Source organism: Podarcis muralis, chromosome 1 (genome assembly GCF_964188315.1).
Source record: "Podarcis muralis chromosome 1, rPodMur119.hap1.1, whole genome shotgun sequence".
Classification (NCBI taxonomy): domain Eukaryota; kingdom Metazoa; phylum Chordata; class Lepidosauria; order Squamata; family Lacertidae; genus Podarcis; species Podarcis muralis.
This window is the reverse complement of record NC_135655.1, coordinates 112,927,820-112,951,970: the sequence shown is the minus strand read 5'-3', so window position 1 is coordinate 112,951,970 and position 24,151 is coordinate 112,927,820. Positions and strand designations below refer to the sequence as shown.

The 24,151-nt window shown below is 43.4% G+C and overlaps 1 protein-coding gene across 9 annotated transcripts in view; it reads right to left on the bottom strand.

Annotated features, from left to right (window-relative positions):
* Positions 1 to 12,142: 12,142 nt before the first annotated feature.
* The window catches only part of ZNF385B (zinc finger protein 385B), a 146,803-nt gene continuing 134,794 nt past the window's right edge, over positions 12,143 to 24,151 (bottom strand). For 8 of the 9 annotated variants that reach the window (XM_028748315.2, XM_028748302.2, XM_077916540.1 and 5 more), the window contains 4 exons: positions 22,577 to 22,852; positions 17,759 to 17,937; positions 16,743 to 16,844; positions 12,143 to 13,721 (listed from right to left, as the gene is read on the bottom strand). In XM_028748315.2, coding sequence (XP_028604148.2) covers positions 13,497 to 13,721; positions 16,743 to 16,844; positions 17,759 to 17,937; positions 22,577 to 22,852 — 782 coding nt within the window. In that variant the 3' untranslated portion in view covers positions 12,143 to 13,496. The remainder of the gene's footprint in view (positions 13,722 to 16,742; positions 16,845 to 17,758; positions 17,938 to 22,576; positions 22,853 to 24,151) is intronic. The other variant, XM_028748307.2, reaches the window with a different exon arrangement.

The following is a 24,151-nucleotide window of genomic DNA, read 5'->3' as shown; positions in this document are numbered from 1 at the left end:
TTTTATTTGGGGGGGGGCCCACAGAGGTTTACCTCCTAAAACCCCAAGCAAAAAACTGCTCATGGAATGCATTCTTCCCATCTCTCCCTCTCCACTGGAGGCACCTGGCCCATCTGAAAAGCCTGAAGGAGATGTTTGGGAATGGCATTGGATACAATGCTGGGGGCTGTGGACGGAAGGGGGAGGTGTGAGCAGAAGGCCTTTAGATCCAAGCCCATTGCTGGTGTACATGTGTCCAGAACATGTATCTGATGAGCATTTAACAATACATTTGTTTAGCAAAGAAGAAATCTAGTCCTGTGAAGGCTAGTTGTCGGAAAGTCATTGTAGACTTATGGCAAAAAATAATAATGGAACAGACGGCCACTTTTTTATTGCCACATTTTGTATCCCTCTCTTTCTTCAGAGAGCCAAGGGCAGCATACATTGGAGTTATCCTATTTTGTCTTCAAATGACCTTGCCTGGGGGGTGGGGGGAGAGATGGCAGCAAGCCCCAAGGTCCTCGAGTGTGCTCTCAACACAATTCTTCCTGATCCAACACTCCATCTGCTATATCACATTCCTTCCTAAAAAGCAAACAACTAGGAACTTTGAGAAAAGCAGGTTCTGATTAAGGGATTTAACCTAGTTATGAGCTGTATATTACATTATTATGTTTTTTGAAATGAGAAGTAAAGATTGCTTATTACAAATCTCTATTCACTTTCAAAAGAGTTTAGTCTTGGCATAGTCTTCAGGTGCTCCAAGCCTGGCGAATCCCATAAAAAGTTTGACTCTTCTGTCTGGTATAAACATTCCTTCATCACCTCCCAAATCCTTGGCAAGGGATTTTAATTCCCTTGCACTGACTAATGAGACAGCTTTCTGGACAACAAAGACATAATGACAATTTAAACTGAAAATTGCTTGTCCTTCATAAGGTAGCATTCCCCACCCCCTCCTTATTTTAAAATGGGTTGGATCTAAAGGTTGACTTTGTCTGTATGTAACCAGTGTCTTATAGTAATCATTAGCCACATGCAGAAGGACACAGCCTTTGGAGTCAACCTATTAATTTTGTTAGTGACCAATGGAAGGGTTCAAAATAGAGAGCTGGTCTAGAACAACCCTCCACAATTTGTTGCCCTCCAGAAGTTATAGTCTGCAATTGCTATCAACCCTAGCCAGAATGCTAGAGTTGCCATATTTTGTAGAGCAAAGAAAGAGGACACATTCCCCGACTTCTAGTTTTAACTATGGTTCACTATGATGACTCTACCCATGAAAATGAGGACATGTCCTGGAAAAAGAGGGCATATGACAACCCTAATGTTCAGGGATGATGGGCAATGTAGCCCAACAGCATATGGAGGGCTGAAGTCTCCCCCACCAACCCTTCAACCCTTCAACCCTTCAACACAATCCAGACTTGCCTTGCCCTATAAAGCAGTGTTTCCCAACCTTGTGCCTCCAGCTGTTTTTGGCCTACAATTCCCATCATCCCTTGCCACTGGTCTTGCTAGTCAGGGATGATGGGAGTTGTAGTTCAAAAACAGCTGGAGGCACAAGGTTGGGAAACACTGCTATAAAGCCCTGGCCCCAGACACAGCTCCTCAGTCTGAGCAACTTTTTATTGGGAATAACCATGTTTTATTGGCTAACCATGTTTCCCATCTACTTGGGACCCTGACCTCCAGCTGATCTTGGAACTGTGTCATGGCCTCTGATCATCCAGATACTACCCTGAAGCCTGACCCTGCTGCTTCTCTCTGAACCTGACCATCACTTGGAGTGAAAAGGCAGAAGTCTGTTTGGGTGGATTCAGTTCAGCTTAAAAAACTTGTTTGGAAAAAAGGAACTCCTAGAAAAATATGTAGATGCAGAAAATCAAATTTCTTCATAAGCTAATCACCACCCAGAGCACACTAGATACGGTGTGAATGGCCATCTGGAAGCACCCATCGTGTCCCAGCACTCTAGGGAATATGAGGTGTTTGTGGCTGGTAGTGTATCAACTTCTGCAAAGCCTATTTCTAACAGGGACTTAGCAGTGATTCCTTTGAGGGGGTGTGTGCTAACAATAACCATAGAACTAGCAGGTTGCTTATGCTGAAACACTAGGAATGGGAAGTGGTTAAATACCCAGTGCAGATAATGGAGAGGAAATGAGACCACTGTAATGTATTTGCTGTGATGCTAGCACAGTGTTATTAAATGTTTGATTTTTAGAAGTATTGGGCATGTAGAATATATTGACTAAGGAACTGAGAAAAAGAGATTACCTCACCACACAGCTAATTGTCTGGTTTTACTGTTAATGAAAACTACTGAAGCCAAGTGTCCCATCGACAGGCATCAGAGTTGCAAAGTGGGGAATTAGCCTAAGTGCCTTCTGTGAATGTGTGTCTTACAAAAAGGAGAGAGAGAGAGAGAGAGAGAGAGAGAGAGAGAGAGAGATGCAGCAACACACATTTCAAATTTGTAGCAAGTCCATTTGATGTTATTGAGGTTCAGCACTGAGAATATTGGAACAAAACTGTGGTTTTTCACAGCAATTGTGTGAAGATTTGTGACTGGTTTTAGAGCCCATCTTCTTGGCTACTTGTCAAAGGTGCTAAATCAATTCTACAGCATCTCTCTTCCCCCAGCCAAGTTTTCCTCCCAATCATTCTCTGCTATATGTAATTATATGTGATTTTCCTTCATAAATAACTTAAAATATATGTCCACCAGTGGATGTGAATAGACTCTTTTCCAACAGCAATATACATAGTATCCTAGAAGAGTGGTCAGAGGCTCCTTCTAAAGACAAGTTGATATGTAGACCCAGGATAACCAGGCTTTAGTGGCAATGAACTACAACGTGATAGAATCGCAGCTTAAAACTGTAATGGGTCACCACATACAAAACAAATGAAGTATAACTGCAGTGAAGCTTGAATGTGGACCAATCACGGCCAATAATAATGGTCCCAATTAAGGTGCAGTTGTGAGCAACCAGTCACCTACAACCTGTAACTTCAGATGTGGCTCCCTATTAAAGGACACATGTAGCCCCTTGAACAGAAGCATAATAATTGTGATCAGGATATTCTTTCTCATGTGCCTCTACATCAGTAATGCATGCTGTTCACTTCTCTTGTTGGAGTGCAATGCTTATTTGCAATAGGGCAGGGAGAGGAACTTTCATTGTGACTGACTAATCTATTTCTACAATGAAGGAGGCTTCCTAATGTGAATCTCCAGAACTAGGAGACCACCAGGGCACAACGGAGCAAGCCGAGCTGCTTGTTGCAGCACCATGGAAAGCTCCAGGTGAGCAACTTGCTTTGACTATGGGCTCATCCACACTTCCACTTGTCCTGCAACTTTACCACTGAATCGGAGCATATGTCAATTAGGTTTTCCATGGATCGACATTTGCTCTGATTCAGCACTGAAGAGTGTGCGTTCCCAGGGAAAAGAGCAGGGCAAATGGAAAAACATGTGGACCCACAAGAAGAGCAGAAAATGACTCACACCCATGCTTTCTAGGTGTGAGACAAGCAAAGCATAGATGAGCCCTCCATCTGGGACTTGACTGAAGACTTTCAGCTCCCCAAGTCCAGATAGCCCCTTTCAGACTGCACCATTTTTTTGAGGGCAGGCTTGGAGCCTAATTCTCATTTTTTTTTTTTTTTGCCCAAGTGCAATACTTTACATTTCTCCCTGTTAAACAAACAAGATGAACTTTAACAGGGAGAAATGTAAAGTATTGCACCTGGGCAAAAAAAAAATAAATAAAAAAAAAATAAAAAAAATGAGAGGCACAAATACAAGATGGGTGACACCTGGCTTGAGAGCAGTACATGTGAAAAGGATCTAGGAGTCTTGGTTGACCACAAACTTGACATGAGCCAACAGTGTGACGCGCCAGCTAAAAAAGCCAATGCAATTCTGGGCTGCATCAATAGGAGTATAGCATCTAGATCAAGGGAAGTAATAGTGCCACTGTATTCTGCTCTGGTCAGACCTCACCTGGAGTACTGTGTCCAGTTCTGGGCACCACAGTTCAAGAAGGACACTGACAAACTCGAACGTGTCCAGAGGAGGGCAACCAAAATGGTCAAAGGCCTGGAAACAATGCCTTATGAGGAACGGCTAAGGGAGCTGGGCATGTTTAGCCTGGAGAAGAGGAGGTTAAGGGGTGATATGATAGCCATGTTCAAATATATAAAAGGATGTCATATAGAGGAGGGAGAAAAGTTGTTTTCTGCTGCTCCAGAGAAGCAGACACGGAGCAATGGATCCAAACTACAAGAAAGAAGATTCCACCTAAACATTAGGAAGAACTTCCTGACAGTAAGAGCTGTTCGACAGTGGAATTTGCTGCAAAGGAGTGTGGTGGAGTCTCCTTCTTTGGAGGTCTTTAAGCAGAGGCTTGACAACCATATGTCAGGAGTGCTCTGATGGTGTTTCCTGCTTGGCAGGGGGTTGGACTCGATGGCCCTTGTGGTCTATTCCAACTCTATGATTCTATGATTCTCCTCCAAGGATTCCCACCAGGCTTCTTCCTTGTATTGTCCCTTACCTTTCTCGCCCTGACCTGGCCACAGTGATCCATGCAACAGTCACCTCCAGGCTTGATTATTGTAACTCACTCTACGCGGGGCTGCCCTTGAAGCTGACCCAGAAAATCCAGTGGGTGCAGAATGCCGTGGCAAGGCTCCTTTCGGGGTCCTTGCCGTGGGATCACATTCATCCAGTGCTTTACTAACTGCACTGGCTCCCGGTGGAGTACAGGGTTAGGTTTAAGGTGCTGGTTTTGACCTTTAGAGTCCTATGCAGCCTAGGACCCTCGTACCTCTTCTGGTATGCCCCGCAGAGGACCTTAAGGTCCACAAATAACAACACTCCGAAGGTCCCGAGCCTCAAGGAGGTTAGATTGGTTTCAACTAGGACCAGGGCCTTTTCAGCACTGCCCCTGACTTGGTGGAACGCTCTGTAACAAGAGACTAGGGCCCTGCAGGACTTGACATCTTTCCGCAGGGCCTGCAAGACACAGCTGTTCCGCCTGGCCTTTGGTTTGGACTCTGTCTGACCCTTATGTTTCCCTCCCCTTATGGTCTTGATTTATCGGCTACTTTAAAATGAGGCTGCATTTTAAATGGTATTTTAAATTGGTTCTCCCCTCTCTTTCCCCCCTATTATGTATTTATTGTGATTTTATTAGTGTTAGCCATCCTGAGCCTGGCTCTGGCTGGGGAGGGCGGGGTAGAAATAAAATTTATTATTATTAGTAGTAGTACTACTAGTAGTATGCTGACACAGAACATAAGAAGCTGCCATAAGCTAAGTCAGACCCTTTGATCATCCAGCTGATGTCTGCATTAACTGGCAGCAGCTTTCAAGGGCTTTAGAGAACTGTCGTAGTCTCATTGCTGAGCAACAACATGCAGAGCTCAGTGGAGTGGGAGACCAGCCAACCAGCAGAGTCTCTGAGGTGTACTTACCTGGAAGTAGAGTCAGTATCCAAAGTCAGGTCCAGTCCTGGAGTTGGACAAACAGCAATCCACATGGTCAGACAGTCCAGGGGTCAGGGAATCCGGTGATCATGGGGTCAAGGATCAAGACAAGCAGCAAGGTAAGGCCAGGAACTACAGGCATTGTTACCAGTATCTGACTGCTTCTGGAAGCTCTGCTGAAAAAAGCTGAAGCCAGCTGGTTCTCATCAGTGCCTTCTCTTTTTTGTCCTTGATGGCTGATCAGCTGCAGGTGGATTCACTCCATCTTCTCCCCCTTCAGGCTGCTGTTTAGCAGGTGAAGCTGACTACTGGGCCCATGATATCAAGGGATATTTCCATTCCAACTGGCTGTGCTGGGGATTGAACCTGGAGCCTTCTGCATGCAAAGCATATGTTCCACCACTAAGCTATGACCCTTCCTAAGGGAAATGTGGGTCCCTGGAGCAGAAGTGGTGTTGGTTCCACAATGCTCTGAGGGTACAGACTACAGAAGTTCTGACCTGAGGCCATCTGATTCATGGGCTCAAGATCTGACCTGGTCAAGATGCTGGAGCTCAGGTTGGTTTCTTCCTCTGGTGCTGCTGGCCTGATGGAACTGGCCAGCCCCAACCTCTGTCTGGCTCAAAAGCCCAGGCTGCTGTTCAGGGGAGGGGTTTATGGCAATGCCCCCCCCCCCCCCACGTTCTAACAATGTGAGAAGGTCCGCTGGTTTCAATCATGTGCAAACGAAAGATAATACCTTCCCCAAATACCTTCTCCTTTGCTTCAGATAAATGAAACAGAAAAAGTTACAGGGTGAAAGACAGTTCAGCACAAAGAGTGGGAGAAATATGCAGACAAGCTCAGGGAAATGAGGGGGAAATTGTAAACTATTTGTGTTAGAAATATGGAGCTGCAAACATTCGATCATTTTAATCTCCTCACTCAGTTGTGATAAGAGAAACATATTCAGGCAGCTCCTTTGACGCAGGAGGGTAATCTTTCTTCTTGCATGCAAGTGTCATCTTCTTCATTTTATTTTTATCCTTCCTATTTCCTCAAAAAAGAAAGAGAAATTACCTTTCCTCTTCGCTGTGCTCCTTTCGACCTCCCCTAAAGGTCCTCTTTTTTAAAAAAATAAAATAAAATCTGTGTGTACTTTGAAGAACTCTGGTAATTTACAGAAGGTTTGGCTGCTGATAAACTACCACTATAAGATGCTGCAAAAGAGATCAGCTTTGTTGATAAAAGTCTTGAGAGGCCTCTTCTACCTGCTTCTGAAGTCCTCTGGAGAAGAGAAATCATTTCCCTGGTGCTATTTCACTGAGGCTGCATAAGCACCATGCGTCAAAAGCACATTTAAAACACATTTTCTTTCCAAAAAGATTCCTAGAAACTATAGTTTGCTAAATCTGTGAGGGGTAAACTACAATTCCTCTGATTTTCTTTTGCGGGGAGGGACAGATCTGCTTTAAATGTACGGTGTGTATGCAACCTGAGATAGGGCACACCTCCATTACTATTGGTTTTTGATACAGTAGGAGTGCCTAGTGATTCCCAAAACGCCATTCCTCCTTTGCCCCTTCCAGCTTTCTAAGCCCTCTTGCTACTGCACTTTATGAGCCATACACTGAGGTGATTTACGAGTGCAGTTGTTCCACACAACTCCCTGTCACAATTCCCTGAACCTGACAAGCCTGATATTTTAAACCTCCTTTGCTGGAATAGATGAGCCCACATAATTAAACCGCATTTGCTGGAATAGCAGACGCCATTTCATGATGTTTTGCCAGCCATACACTAAACCACCACTTCTCTGCCTCAACAAGGAAGGATGGTGCTGGCCACTAACTTGGATGGCTGCAAAAGAGAACTCGACCAAACCTATCCATTCTTCAGGAAATCAGCCCTGAGTGCTCACTGGAAGTACAGATCCTGAAGCTGAGGCTCCAATACTTTGGCCACCTCATGAGAAAAGAAGACTCCCTGGAAAAGACCCTGATGTTGAGAAAGATGGAGGGCACAAGGAGAAAGGGACGACAGAGGACGAGATGGTTGGACAGTGTTCTCGAAGCTACCAGCATGAGTTTGACCAAACTGCGGGAGGCAGTGGAAGACAGGAGTGCCTGGCGTGCTCTGGTCCATGGGGTCACGAAGAGTCGGACACGACTAAACGACTAAACAACAACAAAGGGTATCAAAGGCTCCGAGCCGCAATGGTGATGTTCTGCCTCCATTTTGGGTTAGCCTCATCTGCAAGGACTCACTCAGCTTTGTTATTCTTTACCTGCAGTATGAATCTGTTCAGGTGTGGAGAATATAAAAGCAGACTGATGATAATAATACTGTTAAGAGGAATGGGACAACAGAAGTTTTGTTGTTGTTGTCAAAATTCATTTTCAGGCATGCATCAGGAAGGATTTGATTTGACATCAACTTTTTGAAGATTACGTATCGCTCAATGTACTGTGTTAACACGCCTCCCCCCCCCCAAGCCCCACACACATTCTGGGTCGTAAGTATCATTAATCAGTTTTGTACAGCTTGCATTAAATCATTTTCAGGGAGTAATTGCTGAAGTTGATTTATGATTCTAATGCCAAAGCTGGCAGTTCAGAGGCTCAGTTTGGCAGAAAGATTAAATGAAAGAAAGAAGGGAAGGAAGGAAGCAAGGAAGTCTGTTTTCCCCTCCTCCATAGCGTGAAGACAGGCAAGGGGAGTGGAGCATAATGGCATCCTATTTACATCAGGCATGGAGATTTACAGACTGGGGACTGTCACAGGTGAAAAGAAGTTAGCTAATGAAATCTGAACTTGTGCCACAGAGACGTGGCATTGCTTGCCTCCAGTCTTCTTTCTCCCTGTGAATAATTCATTGAGGAACAACTTTTCACCTCTGAAAGTCAAAGGTAAATTTCCTGTAGATTTCTCTCTCTGTGTATACGTGTGCTTGTTTGCTTAATTGCTTCTTAAATATAAAACGAAGCATGCACGCCAACTTCTAGGACCTGAGGCAGTTTCTCCCTCCCCCCCCATATATTTTTAGGGGTCTGGACCCCCTCAATGTTCAGAGGGTGTTCAGCTCTGACCCCTGGCTCCCTGAGACATCACAAATGTGACCTCTGGGCGTTGTGTTGGGTCCCCTCAATCAGCTTGCGAAGAGGCGTCTCTGGAACGAAGCAATACAAACACACAAGTGCGTACACACACACACACACACACACACAGAGAGAGAGAGAGAGAGAGAGAGAGAGAGAGAGAGAGAGAGAGAGAGAACGATAACAACCACCCACCACTCACTGACTATTTCATTCCCAGAGTAGGGGACCATGAAATAATAAAAAAAGAATTAAAAATATATGGGGGGGGGGTGTGTAGAACAAAGTTCAGAATCAAAAATTACAGAATCCATAAAAACCAAATTCAGTCAATAATATTAACGGCTCTGTCATAAAGCAGACAAAACAAAAAATGTCAAAGCCTTATTTTCAGGTGACTTGACCCAAGATTTGTAAAAGGGCAACTTTCTTTGCAATACTTCTCAGCAACATACATCATTTGCCCTAAAAGTGTCGGAAGCAAAGGTGAGGCAAAATTCAAGCCACCAGGGTCACATTCATATTATTATTATTATTATTATTATTAACGTACCGCCCTATACCTGGAGGTCTCAGGGCGGTTCGCAGAAAAGACAGGGTGGGTCACAGAACGCTATAGCAGTTTCTGGGATAATAATAATAATAATAATAATAATAATAATAATAATAATAATAATAATTTATTTATATCCCACCCTCCCTAGCCGAAGCCAGGCTCAGAGTGGCTAACAACAGTAAAAATAACACAGTTCACATAAAATCACAATCAATTAATTGAAATACATTCTAAAATCAATTGAGAGTCAAATTAATGGCAACCATTGATTGGGCTAGAGTTCTATGAGGATTACAGAAGCCATTACTGTTAAGGATATTAGATGTTTAATTTTCCTGAAATGGGAATATTTATTTGTGTAGCTGTATGCATTTTAAAAGGGGGAGGGGTTTCTTTAAGGAACACCTCTCATGTGATTGTGAGGTATTTTTTGATAGTTAGTGAGTTTGTCTGTCCAGCTTTTACTGCATCTCCATGGTGTGTCTGTGAGGAGAATACAGGACACCGTAAAAGACAGTTGTATTTCTGTAATAAGTCAGAAAGAGGGTGATCCCTATAATGCAAATAGGGAGAATTCTGTCCAGGAGATTTCTTTATAAAGAATAAAGAAACAACTCTTTGCTGAGGTAAAGAGTGAAGTGGAAACTAAGTGAGATTGGACCCATGTTCGTATGAACATGAGCATGTAAACATGTTCTTCATTTTGATATTTATTAAAAGAATCTATTCAGTTACCCAGAAGAGTTATTAGCCTTTTTGGCTCTAAGCTACTCCGCTACTTCACATCATGTTGAATTTTTCAATTATCAAATCACAATTACCCTGTGTATTCCCAAATTTCCTGAAAGAAAGGCTAGTCATTTTGCAGAGATGCTCAAGAAGCTGAATGTAATTCTGAATCTTTTGAATGCAGTTGAATCTGAAACCCTTCGGAAGGTTCCGGAACTGCTGTGCATGCTTCTGAAGCCGCAGCGGGTGGGCAACGTGGCTAAAATTTCAAGTGTACTTTGGGGAATGACACTTGACACAAGGCATTACTTGTTTCTTAAAACTCTCTAAAGTGCAAAGGGAGACCAATTATTTTGAGACAACTTTACACAGCATCAGAAGTACATTCTTCTTCAATGAGCCTCCTGGGTCAGAGATAGTGTTAGAAACTGAGATATGATAGCTAGGAGCTAAAAGGCACCTTAAACCTAGGTTATGGGCGCAACAATGGAATGTCTAGGTTCGTATTTTAAATAACAAGAATATCAAGGTGAAAATGAACTGCAGCTAAATTATTATGCTCATTTAGTCCTTCCCCTGGCCACTCTTCTAATATTCTCCAGTCTTCAGAGTAGCTGGAAGTGGGACGGCAGAAAAAGGTCCTCCTTTCCCTCCACTCTGCAGTTTTAATCTGAATTCTCAGGCACAGTACTGAGCCCAGAACTCAGAAAGTACTCATGCTAATGAAATTCCCTGTCACAAAATGCGCCTAGAACAATGGAAGTTTCGAACAATGGTCAGAGATGGGCCAATGTAATATATTAGAGTTTATGTTCTGGTTCTCTCCATGCTGTTTTCAGGCTAAACACCTGCAACCCTTGTCCTAACAAAAATTTGGGATAAATAATAATTTATTATCATTATTAATTACCTGCCCTTCACCCTAAGGTCCCAGGCTTCTTTTTTTCACCTTGAAACCATGCTGAGATCTCCCTCTAAAATGTGACTACTTCCTGTTGAAAAGGACTAGCAAGAAGTTATGGGCACCAGATAGTTTGTGCAAATAAACAAATGTCAGCCCATCCATTGTTGATAATGGATCTCTTTTTCCAAATGGCTAATATGCATTGTCCATAACCCACAGCAGAATATCTTTTTCAAGCAACTAAAACATGGGCATTTACCAGTTGCAGATCATCTTGCTCCAAAACTTCATTAGGCAAAAGTTTCCATCCAGTGTTTTAAAACGTATAATGCCAAAACAGCTCCCCCTGCTTGAGCGGAAATAACCCCACATCCTTTCACGCATTTTCTACACATCCCAGCCTTCAAACTCTTATGGACCACATGTTGTAGCTAAGGTACAGTCCCTTCTAAAATCCCAGCAGCAAATGTGATTTAGAAATTTCCAAACATATGCGGGTGTACAACACAGGCCATTCATCCCAAGGTTCACTAGCTTCACCTGGCTATCCAAAATTAATTCCAGGTTGTTTTTTAGTGGCACTACTATGCTACAAATTAAGCAGTGTGATTCAACGATACCATATGGGGAATGTTTCTGGGCCAGTGAGCCATGTATCAAAAAGACAGCTCTACTTGAACTATAATGGCACCAGACTGCTGGAGTTCATTTCGGAAGTGTTTTGTGCAGGGATGTGTGCTCAGGGCATCGCTCACTTTAGCAAGGAATCCAAAGGTGCTTTAACCACCTTATCCTATGCCAGGCACAGGCAAACTCCAGCCCTCCAGATGTTTGGGACTACAATTCCCATCATCCCTAGCTAACAGGACCAATGGTCAGGGATGATGGGAATTGTAGTCCCAAACATCTGGAGGGCCGGAGTTTGCCTATGCCTGTCTTATGCCATGCCAAGCTCGAGTGCAGCGAAGAGAATGCTCTGCATTGTTCCATCCATTTCCAGGTTCTTAGATCATCATCACCATCTTCTAAAAAACTTTGCCCTCCCGTTGGAAACAGTGGGAAGAAAAAGGGAGGGAGAAAATTAGAGGTGACTCTCAACACGTATGCATTTTTAACCCTGCTTGCTGCTGCTCCCGCAACACAGCTCTTTTCCCCATACTGATGTTGGTACTCCAGTTGAATGATCCAGTGGTGGCAGGGAGGACCTGACATTGGATCTTCTTCTCCAACGTCAGGGAGGGAGACCCGATCTGTCCTATGGGCTCCTGGAATGCCCTCCCAAGGACCACAGAACCGCAGCCTTAGGTAGGTGTATCTCATACGGTTTCCCATTATTGCTTTCACCGAATTAAAAACACAGCACAGCAAGACATTAAGCATTCCACAGTGATATGCAAAGTACATTATATCCATGTATTCATAATTTCAGTCATTCATTAACAATGACGGTGTAATCAAGTGACTGTGCCGCCGTTTGGTAACTTCCTAGTGTGCTGTGCCATAATGATGCTGTTTTCAAACAGAGGTCTCATTTAAAGGTTCCACGCGAATTCTTTTGCTCATTAATAAACAGTTTGCTATTTTTCCATGTTGTTTTATTAAAAACGTGCCTTCTTTAAAAAATACACATATATTTTACTCTTTACAGACTGCAGGTAAAGATGTTTTTGGAGATTATCCTTGTTGTCCCAAACGACACCTGGTGTGTCTTCGGTATCCGGATCACCTTTATAAAATGAAGTGGGGGAACCCAAGGGAAGAAAAGGGCCGGAACAGCAATATATTAAGAGAAGAGACACTTAATTTTATAAATATCTTATTTTCTGTACATTATTGCATTGGGAGCCACAACTCTATGTAGCGTCATCATATAGGAAAGAAGTTTAGAAATGGCAAATATATTTATGAATAAATACACTGGTCCGCTGCCTCAACAAGCGCGAAATGTGGTAAACATATAAATTAGGAAACTCTCTTTTGAAACGGTTGTTTAGCAACACCAGTGGGAGGGGTGTGGGAACCAAAGCAAAATAAGTTAAATGAAAATAGTAAATGAGTCACAATCTTAACGATCTCATATATGGCTTTCTTATTCTGGATCTCTCTAAATAAAATGTTAAATTAAAGACATACATTAAATTCTTTAAAAGAAAAAGCTCCAGGGCTGCTCTGCTTCCAAACATTTACACGGCAACTAAAATGCTTTAAAATCGAAGGAGAGGTAAAACTCGGGTACTACACAAAATACAATAGCACGGAGCCCCAAAACAACACACAATCCCTAGCAACAGGAGCACATAGGAAATAAGTTGCAATCTGTTCTCGAGCTGTCGTCAGCAATTCAAGCATTTGTTTCACCTAGTTTTTGCTGCAGTGAGGGAGGAAGATCCTAGTTTTCAAGTCAGACAGGAAAATATCCCATGTTCTTTGTTGTTTTTTTTAACGCATGTCGTGTGTCTAAGTTAAAAAGCGGATGAACTCTCGCTATATTTTGTGCACAATTAAACGTTTCGTAAACCATCGATCCAAGTTGTGTTCGTTGAAACAACCAAACGAAACCAACTCCAAAACAACAACAAGCCTCTGTTGTCTAGATTGCAATACCCGTCGATGCAGAGTCCCACAACCCGCTTTCAAGCGTTAGTGCCTTAAAAACGCAGTCACTGGAAAAATACAGAATCTTTATTTGCTTCCTCCGGTCTCTCTTCCAAATGGCCGTAGCAATGAGATGCTGTTGATTCAATCATCAGTAGGGTGCAAACAGGATAGATGTGGGAGTAGCTCGGATGGGGCCGTGCCCTGCCCTTAGGAGAGCCGTGGGTATTGCAGGTGTCTGGAACAAAGCCGCTGAAGGACGTGGAGGAAGAGTTAAAGCAGTAGATACTGCCGCGGCAGCGGCAGCAGCAAGAGGAGACGAAAGGAACGCAGGGGCCAATGGCTTAATCATATCTTTCTGGAATGCGAGTTTTGCCTACAGGAAGAAGGGGCAAAAAACATTAAATGGTAATTTCACCCATTTATGAGACCAACCAAAAAGGAGGGGAGAATCCACACAACAACAACAACAACAACAACAACAACAACAACAACCAGTGCTGTTTTTTCAAGAACAGTTAAGTGCCAGAACTCAAGAAGTTGTTACAATCTCTGGGAGACTTGAGGCAGCCCTGAACAGGTTTGACAACAGCCACGTTCACCACCTGCGGACGTGCTAAAAACTATGGCAAGCAGTCTCCCTAGCTGGTGTGGGGGGTCACCCCTGGTTCTGGTGCAGATCTAATAAAAAGAGAACCTCCCTTGTTCTCTTAGATTCAGGCAGTTGGCTAGGGCAGCTAGGAAGGGCCCTTGCACAAATGCACACACATGCAATGGCAGAGGTCTGGTTGGAAAGCTTAAAGCCCGCCACCGCTACACAGGAGTCAGATTGATGAAAAAGAAATACAAATTGGTGCCGCCCTATAGCTTGACCAAGTATAGCAAGGAGCAGCTAGGAGCTACGTGGAGTCATAGATCTAAAAAAAAAGTGTAGACTCGCATACGCAGGCCAGCTTCTGTTTTGACATGAAATGTTTGTGTCGGGCTTCTCAGAAGTATGTAAAGGCAAGAAGCAGGCGGGGAGAGGTGCCCAAATTGTGCTCTGGCGTGCTCCAGCTGAAAAAAACACTAATTATTATTATTATTATTATTATTATTATTATTAATTATTTAAATTTTTAAATCGCCCTTTATGCGAAGATTTTAGGGCAGTTCACAATATAAAATGGGGGAGGGGACCAAAACAAATAAATGCCCCCAACCTCCACAGGGAAGACCAGCAGCAATGAGGGCCTTTTATCAGCTTGGGCTGGTTTACCTGTTCTGCCCCTACCTAGGAAAGAAAAGCAGACCTTGCCATGGTTACTTGTTACCTGCTTACATCCAGACTAGACAAGTGCAGTGCACCAAATGTGGAGCACCCTTTGAAGATGGTTTGTAAGTTCCAGTTCAGCAGCTTGTGACAACCAAGGGGTTCCCTTGCCCTCCTTACAAGCTCAGCTACATTAGTAAGTATGAGAGACAGCAGGGCCTTTTCCATAGTGACCCCATCACTGCTGAACTCCCTACTATGGGATGTACATTTGGCCCTTCCTTTTCTTCAGTTACTTTACTGACTTTTTTCTGTTTCAATTGCTAATGCTTATACATGCTTTAAACATTACTATTTGTTCAGTGTTTTGTCTTTATTGGGTTTGCATATGTTAATGTTATTTTTAACAGGTTCTTTACACACACACACACACATAATTACATTGTGCTGCACTGACTATGTTGTAAGCTGTTTTCTGGAAGATTTTGCCCGGAAAAGTGGGGTATAAATACCTAAGCAAACGAATAAGTGCTTTAAAATTCCACCTCCTCCTTTTTTAAATTTTTTGCCTAGGAGGTTAAAAACATCCAAGTGATGCCATAACACTGTAAAGCAGACTGCAATTAGCTATTTGCATTAAGGTTAACCTTCTACCGAATGTCAATATCGCTGCGCATTATATGGATTAGCAGAATTGACCCACTAAAATGTTTCTTGCCAAGGTTAATGTGATTATTTTTCTAAAGGGCACTGACAGCCTACCATTACCGGTTTATTTTCTTCGTTTTCGCTTCTATTTGTGGATAGGAGTCAGCAGGTGATTTCCCCCCGACAGTCCCTGATACAGCTAAAATTAGCATGCACAAGTGGTTAATGCACTTTATTAACTGAGAAAGATGTGTATGCAGAGTTGCCTGATAGCACCTCTTGAGGTAGTCAGCTTCATGGACCCTGACTATACTTTCAGAGACAACAGTGGTGGTCAAAAGTCCTGAAAACATTGTACAAGCAGCAATGTATGAAGTTGGTCCTCAGAGCTGCCCAAACCCACTCACTGCCTGCCTACAGATACAAATTAAACACTTAACTGGGTCTTGTGCTCCAGCACGCACCTGCTTCAGCTCCCCTACCGTGAAACTAATAAGTGGATATAGCCTGAAGCATTTTAATTTTATTCTTTATAATTATGCAAGGATATTAGTGTTTGTTTGTTTGCTTGCTTGCTTCTAAAGGTCATTTGGAACGTGCTGCACTTTAAAACTGAGAATATACGTTCCTTAGGCATCCTTGGCTTGCAGCGCACCGTGGATGCACTCAAGGTTCATTAAAAATAATGGTGGCCGACTTCAGTGGGGAGCCTCTTTCTGTAGGAGGCTCACACCCATCGTAAGAACATAAGAAGAGTCTGCCGGATCAGGGAAATGGCCCAGCTGCTCCAGCCTCCTGGCCACGCAAGACCCAAGCAAACTCTCCCTTCCTGTGCTTTCCAGCAACTGGTATCTAGAAGCATCACTGCATCCGACCCTTAAGGCAGAGCATAGCCATCATGGCTGGCAGCCCTTGAAAGCCTCTTCTAGATATCTTCCCTAACACAGAGATGGTCACAGAATCTTCCAACACTGTATCCTGGACATGAGTGCCCACGAAAGAGAAATTATGTGGGGAAGGATTTCTACATTGCAAGATAAGCTCTGTTTTTTTGAGGACTTGGAACTATTCCGTAGCACCACAGTAGTTTTAATAGCTGCCGTTGGAATGGGCAAGAGGAAGGTGAGAAACAATCAAGAGAAATGCAGTGGAGTCTGTTCCACCCTCTAGGGTTCAATTTAAGCATTGCCTGCTGTTGCCTTCAGTTGGAACCATGAGAAGAACGGGACATTGCAAAAAAGGCTTGCTTAAAGGCAGAAATGTATTCCCCTAACGTGCACTGCTTCGGCCTTTAAAAGAGATGGAGTGCATTTCTAAAAAGAAAAATAAGACACGCTACTCATTCTATTTCAGATGGTTTATTCCTCTCCTCCAGCAGCAGCTAACTTCCTTTGTGTGTGGACTGGCAGATTCACATTTGACATACACCTAAACTTGAGTGCACTTGGAATCCCCCAGTTACGGAAAAATATACTGCTATGCTCAGGCAACACTTACTGCTAGAATACTTGGACTACGTTGTAGTTTGTTATAAGGGCTATATTTCGGTTTTGTAGGCTTCCCTGCAACTCTGTCCTTGTGTCTTCTGCTGGAAATGTGCTGGAAATGTAAAACAAAACAAAAAATGTTCAGTTTAAAAGTCATTACCTAATACCGGATGATATCTAATGTTAGCCATAATTGGAGTAAACTCAAAGGAATCAGGGGACTTCAGTTACACAAGTCCAGTGATTTCAATTGGGTTTGACTAACACTGTATATCACCTGCTGCAGTTATGGTGCAAATCTGTGAACTTACTCCAAGAAAATAAAATGCATAGAGCTCCAGCAGATTTAGATTTCAGTAGTAAAACCCCAGTAAAACCATGCAACCGGAACATTTAGATATTATGATTGTACAAATCAGGTACATTAAAAAAAACTCCCAAACTTATTACTTAAAAATCTGTGTATACTCAGATTTTCATTAGGAGACAATAAAATCAAAGCGATAGATTGTGCATCAAAAAAGAGGAGAAGGTGCTGGATGACAGCACTGGTCTTACCATGTGAAATTGCCAGCAGCAGATGGATGGTGATGATCCAGGAAAGAAGGGAATTCTCATCCCTATATATTTAAGCACTGGGAGGCTGCAAGTGCTGCAGCCAGTACCATGCCAGCACACAGCGGCTGACTGGAATCATCCCGGCCCGTACACAAGCTGTTCTCATCAGCAGAGGAAGCGGCTCTCAGCCATTAGCAAATCCTGCCTAAATATTTTCAGACTTGTTCTTGAGCACCTATGAGGTTTATATATCTGGCAATTTAAAAGCAAAACCTGAGATTCAGGATCTGGTACCATATTTTTGTACAAGGCAGCTGGATTCCTTTGCTAACATGTGGAATTTGGTCTGCCAAATTAAAATTAGCCATTTAATCCGACGAGCGTGTGATACGAAACAAAGGACTCCCGTGATCCATGAATGTGGCATGCGCTATGCAAACCCAGTGATTCCTGATGATGTCGCCATACCTGCTTAAGTTGGATTTCTGAGTTGACATGGACGTCACAGATCTCACAATGAAATGTTTTGTTCTGCAGTCCTGAGCCCATAGTGACATTCTGAGCCTTCAGCCTGGATCCTGGTCTAGGGTAAGACTTGATTGGACCGGCTCCATTCCGAGCCTCAACCATTGTCTTGTGCTTGGAACCTGATGAGCCACATTGCGAAAGCATCAGAGATTGTTTCTCCCTTAAATGACCAACTAAACATTTTCAGCCATAATACCATTTCCATCACTTTCCATATTTACACATAGGGTAACTATGAAGGAAGGGCTTTGCTTTTTTTGTTACCTGCCCAAAGGCATTTTTTCCTTCTTTTTCCTTGGGTTTTTGAAAGTGAACAATATCTTCTTACAAGCAGTAACAAAACAACACCCCACCCCCAAACTCAGGAGAGACTAAAACAACGAAAACTTAACACGTCAGCATGGAAAGCCAGTATGGAGATGACTAGATTATATACAAGTAAGTATAACTGCATTTATGTATTTAATCCATCCTTTTAATCAAGAAGTCCATATTTCTCTCATTGGCTTGCGTAAGGAATCATGTAGGTTGTTTTCTGAAATGTAAGAAATCAAGATCTACCAGGTAGAATAGAGAAGTTCGACTGCTTCTTTGCCTTCATGTCACCAGATTTACCAGTTATATTCTTGGCCATTGCAATCTTCCAAACATTATACTAAGCCTTTTTGTTTGCCATGTGTAGGGAACTTGCGTTGATGCTGGGCTCCTATCAGCCCAGGTCAAAATGGCCAATGGTAAATGTTAGGGCTCCAAGGGGTTGCTCCAGAGCAAGCAGGCAAATGCCTCCCTGCTCGGCTGTGAAGCCTTGCTTTTGATGCCAAAATAAATTTTCTCTATGCAGAGTGCCACTCTCCTGTGGCTGGCTCATTCACTGGCAGAATTCGTGAGTGGGCGGTCCTTAAACTTTCCCCAGCAAAGCAGTTTCTTGACGCCGAGTTTGCGCCTCCCCTCTCGGTGCAAAAGCTTACTGCGCAAGGAGGGTGTGGGTAACGGAGGACCTCTCTCCTCCCCGCTTTGCCCAGGCAAGGTGTCCTGGCACCGCCTCGCCTCCTCCGAGCCCTGAAGCTCCTCTCCACTGGAGGCGTGGTTACTCTCCTCCGCTGAGGAGGAGCTGCTTCCCATGATCTTTGGGGGCTCTCTGTAATCCATCCGGCTTTTCCCCTCTCCCCCCTGAGCCGATGGCAGTTCCCTGACAGTAAGGAATGATGGGAGTCTGTCCCACCCGTGTTCTGTGAAGTTAAGTTTTTAAATGCTTCTCAATGAGAAACCCTTTGCTGAACTGTGAGATTGTTCAGGAACCACCTATCATTACAGGCACTGATTAAGAAAAATCCTCTTTTGCCACATAATCCATAGTTCCAACTATATGGATCTTGGTGACCCTTTAAAAGAGTCTCCCAGAATCCACCACTTTAGAATCCTTGGCATAGGTGGAGGAAAATATTTTTTCTCCAGGAAATAGAGTTGTCCTCACAATTACTTATCTGAAGAAGTGTGCATGCACACGAAAGCTCATACCAAGAACTAACTTAGTTGGTCTTTAAGGTGCTACTGGAAGGAATTTTTTTGTTTTTCCTTTTGATCTGTAAGTCATTTTTGCCATCTTAAAAAATAGTTTTTATTTCAGCACAAAGGAGAAGTGCTGGAAAATCATGTTCACCCAGTGCTACAAATGAAAGCACGAGAAAGCTGAAAAGCTTTCAATTCAGCAAAACAGATCACCTATCTGTTTTGCTGAAGTGAAAGCTTTTCAGCTTGTTCACCTAACAATGGAATTTCATGAGAAAACCAGAAACCAAGGACAGAACTACATGAGGGTTGGAAAACCCCAGTCCTCCTGAGTTTGACTCAAAGTGCTTAATGTAGGGGGCAAAGGGGAATCAGTAGGCAGATGTGTAGGTGCCGGGCCATTTCCTCCCATCATTTGATTCTCCCGTGACCTTCCATTTCATAGATTCATAGAATGGTAGGGTTGGAAGGGACCCGGGGTCATCTAAGTCCAACTCACTGCAATGCAGGAATCTTTTGCCCAATGTGGGGCTGAAACCCACGACCCTGAGATTAATAGTCTCATGCTCTACCAACTGAGCTATCTCCATTTTCCCCCATTCATCCCACATTTGGCTCAATGACTGGAAATAAGCTCTATGGAGGAAGGAAGTTTCTCTGGGGAGGTGTGGCAGAGAACTGGTCCACAAGGAAAAAAACCACCCACCCACTCCCTGGCCATTAATTCTCCTGTTGCAGTCCACTTTACTCTCAACCAGCAATTCTGTGTCTGGGAAACACCAGTGGTGTTTCTAGGGTTCCAGCAACTTTCAAGTTATGCAAGCAGCTTCTATTCACCAGAAAATAAGTAAAGACTGCATGAAAAAAAGGCACACAGGACTTTTGTTCTGCAGTTTGTTACCATCATGAGGGAAACAGAAGGAAAATATGGCTTCTTGTTATCGGTCTTTTTTTAAAGAAAAAAAATCAAAGGCAAAAAAACACTTTGAGGTATGAGATTCACAGGCATAATTAACTTCTCCCGCAGAAGCAATAGTAGGTTTTTAAAATCTATATTCTTTCAGTTACTTGGTTCATTTCATCTACTTAATACCACTCATGCATTACTTTTTCTTATGCATGAGTGATATTAGCTCACAAAGGCTTCTGCCACAATAACATACTTATACCTAGTTAAAACACTGGGGAGGGGAAGCAGATTTAAGACATATGCTTACATCAGTATTATTTATGAGGTGCTTTACTCATTCATACATGTGCTCATGTCCCTTGGAGAAACATGCAAGAATATACAAACACTGTATAATCACATCACGATCGGATGGTGGGCTTTTTTGGCCATATTTTATCAATACAAATAATCAAAATATTCACTTAGGGAAAATACTCCACAGAAAGGAGTCTCGATGCAATTGTGTCTACCAGTGATGCAAAGGCACACGGTAAATTTGGAGAGAGGGGGAAATTATTTTATTTCTTAGATTTATATACTGCCTTTCCACCAAGGCCCCTCTGTCCTCACACCAAACTTGCCAGTTAGGCAGGGCAAAGAGATAGTGACTGGCTCAACATCGCTCAGCCATCTCCATGGTTGGGTGAAGATTTGAATCAGAGTCTCCACAGTTCAAAGACAGACCCTCTCGAGCACTGCACTACACTGGCTCTTGAAAGACACAAAGGAACTGAAAGTTGAGGCAAACTGAACATGCACGATGCCATGTATAAAATAAATAAATAATAAAAATGAGTGATGGAGGGTTTCCATTACATTGGTTTGGCTTTGGAAATGAGACCAGGCTAATTTGGAACTCCAAAACCCTTGGAGAAATTCAGATGGGGAGAATTTCTGAAGGCTTCCTTATTTATTTATTTTTAAAATGTCTCTTACAGAGCCCTTCCTGTGCCAGCACTGGATAGTCCTTGCACCAGGACAAAAGGCGTGTAGGTCCTACATAGGAATGGAGAGACACACTGAATAAGCAGCAGCTGACCAGTGTTACCCTGATCACTGAGAACATCAGGAAAGGCCTTTTCAGCAGTTACCATATGCAGACCTTCTAAGTGTTTCTATTTTCCAGGGACAGTCCCGAATTTAACAGAAGCCATCCCGGTTTCTGATTTGATCCCGGAATGTTCTGCTTTTCCTTAAAGATAAAGAAACCCCTGACCATTAGGTCCAGTCGTGGCTGACTCTGGGGTTGGGCGCTCATCTCGCTTTATTGGCTGAGGGAGCCAACGTACAGCTTCTGGGTCATGTGGCCAGCATGACTAAGCTGCATCTGGCGAACCAGAGCAGCGCACGGAAAGGCCGTTTACCTTCCCACCAGAGCGGTACCTATTTATCTACTTGCACTTTGATGTGCTTTCGAACTGCTAGGTTGGCAGAAGCAGGGACCGAGCAACGGGAGCTCACCCCGTCGCGGGGATTCAAACCGCCGACCTTCTGATTGGGAAGTCCTAGGCTCTGTGGTTTAACCCACAGCGCCACCGCGTCCTTAGGACGTCCCTATTTTCATTGGGGAAATGTTGGAGGCTATGGAGTTATGTAACCCCCAAGCCAAGGAGATAAGCAACTCTACAACCTTTAGAAGACATCTGAAGGCAGCCCTGCATAGGGAAGTTTTTAAATGTTTGATGTTTTGTTATGTTTTAATATAGGTTGGAAGCTGCCCAGAGTGGCTGGGGCAACCCAGTCAGATGGGAGCGCTATAAATAAAACAATGGTAATGGTAATGGTAATAAGAATAATGGAATAGGACGTCCCTATTTTCATTGGAGAAATGTTGAAGGATATGCATGTGAGGTGGCCTTCAAAGGTTCTCCTTGAAATGTGAAATCGTGAAAACTGCCTTCTGATTTTTTTGTTCTGCAACAGCATTTCCTGGAGTAAGAGGGCGAAATACAGAGCCCAGGAAGTTGGGCGAAACCATCAGTCTGGGCAACAAGCGCATTCACAGGAAATGGCAGCGCTAAGCATGCAGTAGATGCCTATTTCCGTATAACCAGATGATTCAGAGCTTTAATAAAGAACAGGATTTATGCATCCTGTGTTGTCTGCAGACAGGAATCTAGTACCGTAATTGCCACTGTATATTTTACATAAAACACCCTCTCCTTTAAAAAATAAATAAAGGAGAGGCAAAGAATTATTACATACACCACCATGTCTAAATGCCAATTATATTAACTTCTTTCAGCCCTCCTCCCACCCCTCAATGATGCTTTTAGTTATTTCTGGCAGATACTCACCTGTGTTATGTGCTTCTAGCTGTGATAGGGAGTTCACAGCCACTTTGCATAATGAGCAGTAAAGCAGTTTTTTGGCTTTCTCCTCTTCTGATTCAGAAATGGCATTAGTAGTCCCATTTGTGCTCTTGGAAGAAGTTGATGATGAGGGTGTAGATGTTGTTGCTACTGCTGCGGAGGTGACAAGCACTGCTGTAGCTCCAGGCTCAGGTATAAAAGAGACCACTTCAGCATTTGGAAGCTGACTAGAGCCATTCACTGTCAGGTTTGCCTTATCTTCTGAAAGAGAGAGAGAAAGAATATTAGGCTGCCAGGTTGTCCTGTAATCCAGATGATGCTACGAGGACCAGACACGACCAGTGTCTTAGGGCACTATCTCAGGGAAATTCAGTTCGGTTTACACTTAAAGGCCAGTTGACCTTTCACCCCCTTTTAGGGTGTCTCAAAGCGGCTAACATTCTCCTTTCCCTTCCTCCCCCACAACAAACACTCTGTGAGGTGAGTGGGGCTGAGAGACTTCAAAGAAGTGTGACTAGCCCAAGATCACCCAGCAGCTGCATGTGGAGGAGCGGAGATGCGAACTCGGTTCCCCAGATTACGAGTCTACTGCTCTTAACCACTACACCACACTGGTTTTAGGAGCAGTGGACTGGCCCCCTGCTGAAAAAGTTTGCTGACCCCTGATTTAAACCATGGGTGGGCAAACTAAGGCCTGGGGGCTGGATTTGGCCCAATCACCTTCTAAATCCAGCCTGCGGACGGTCCAGGAATCAGCGAGTTTTTACATGAGTAGAATGTGTCCTTTTATTTAAAATGCATCTCTGGGTTATTTGTGGGACATAGGAATTTGTTCATCCCTCCCCCAAATATAGTCCGGCCCTCCACAAGGTCTGAGGGACAGTGGACCGGCCCCTTGCTGAAAAAAATTGCTGACCCCTGTAAACCATGGCTGGGAAACCTGTGGCTCCCATCATCCCTGACAATTGGTCATACTTCCTGGAGGGGTTTGCTGTTGGGAGTCACAAGCCAACAACAGCTAGAGGGCCCAGATGAGCCACCCTAATTTAAACCTTTTATTTAGTTCTTCAGCATAATTCCCCATTTCCCTTACTCACATCTTCCTCCCCTCCTTCTGTTTCCACTCCTTGTATTAATTATTAGATAGGGAGCTCCTCAAAGTGGGGGTTGTTTGTTGCTGTTGTCGTCGTATGTTTCATTATGAAATGCTGTGCACATTGATGGCAGTATATAAACGAATAGTTCTTTTTTTCTTTTTTTAAAGCCATGCTATATACAATGAGTGTAACCCACTGACAGGAAACTTGCAAGGGATGAATAAATTTATTATCATGTTGTCAGACAGAGTTTGACAAAGCAATCACGACACATCTAATGTAATTTAAGCAAAGAAGTGAACACAGTCAGGCACCTACTATGTAATACTCGGCTTTTGTAAAAGATTGGAGAACTTTCTTTCCTGCTTTCCTAATCTGGCACATTCAAGAGCATGGCCGTGTAGGAGATGCAAGTTTGTAAAAAACGGAAGCAGCAGCGCATCTTATTTATCTGTGCAGGGGA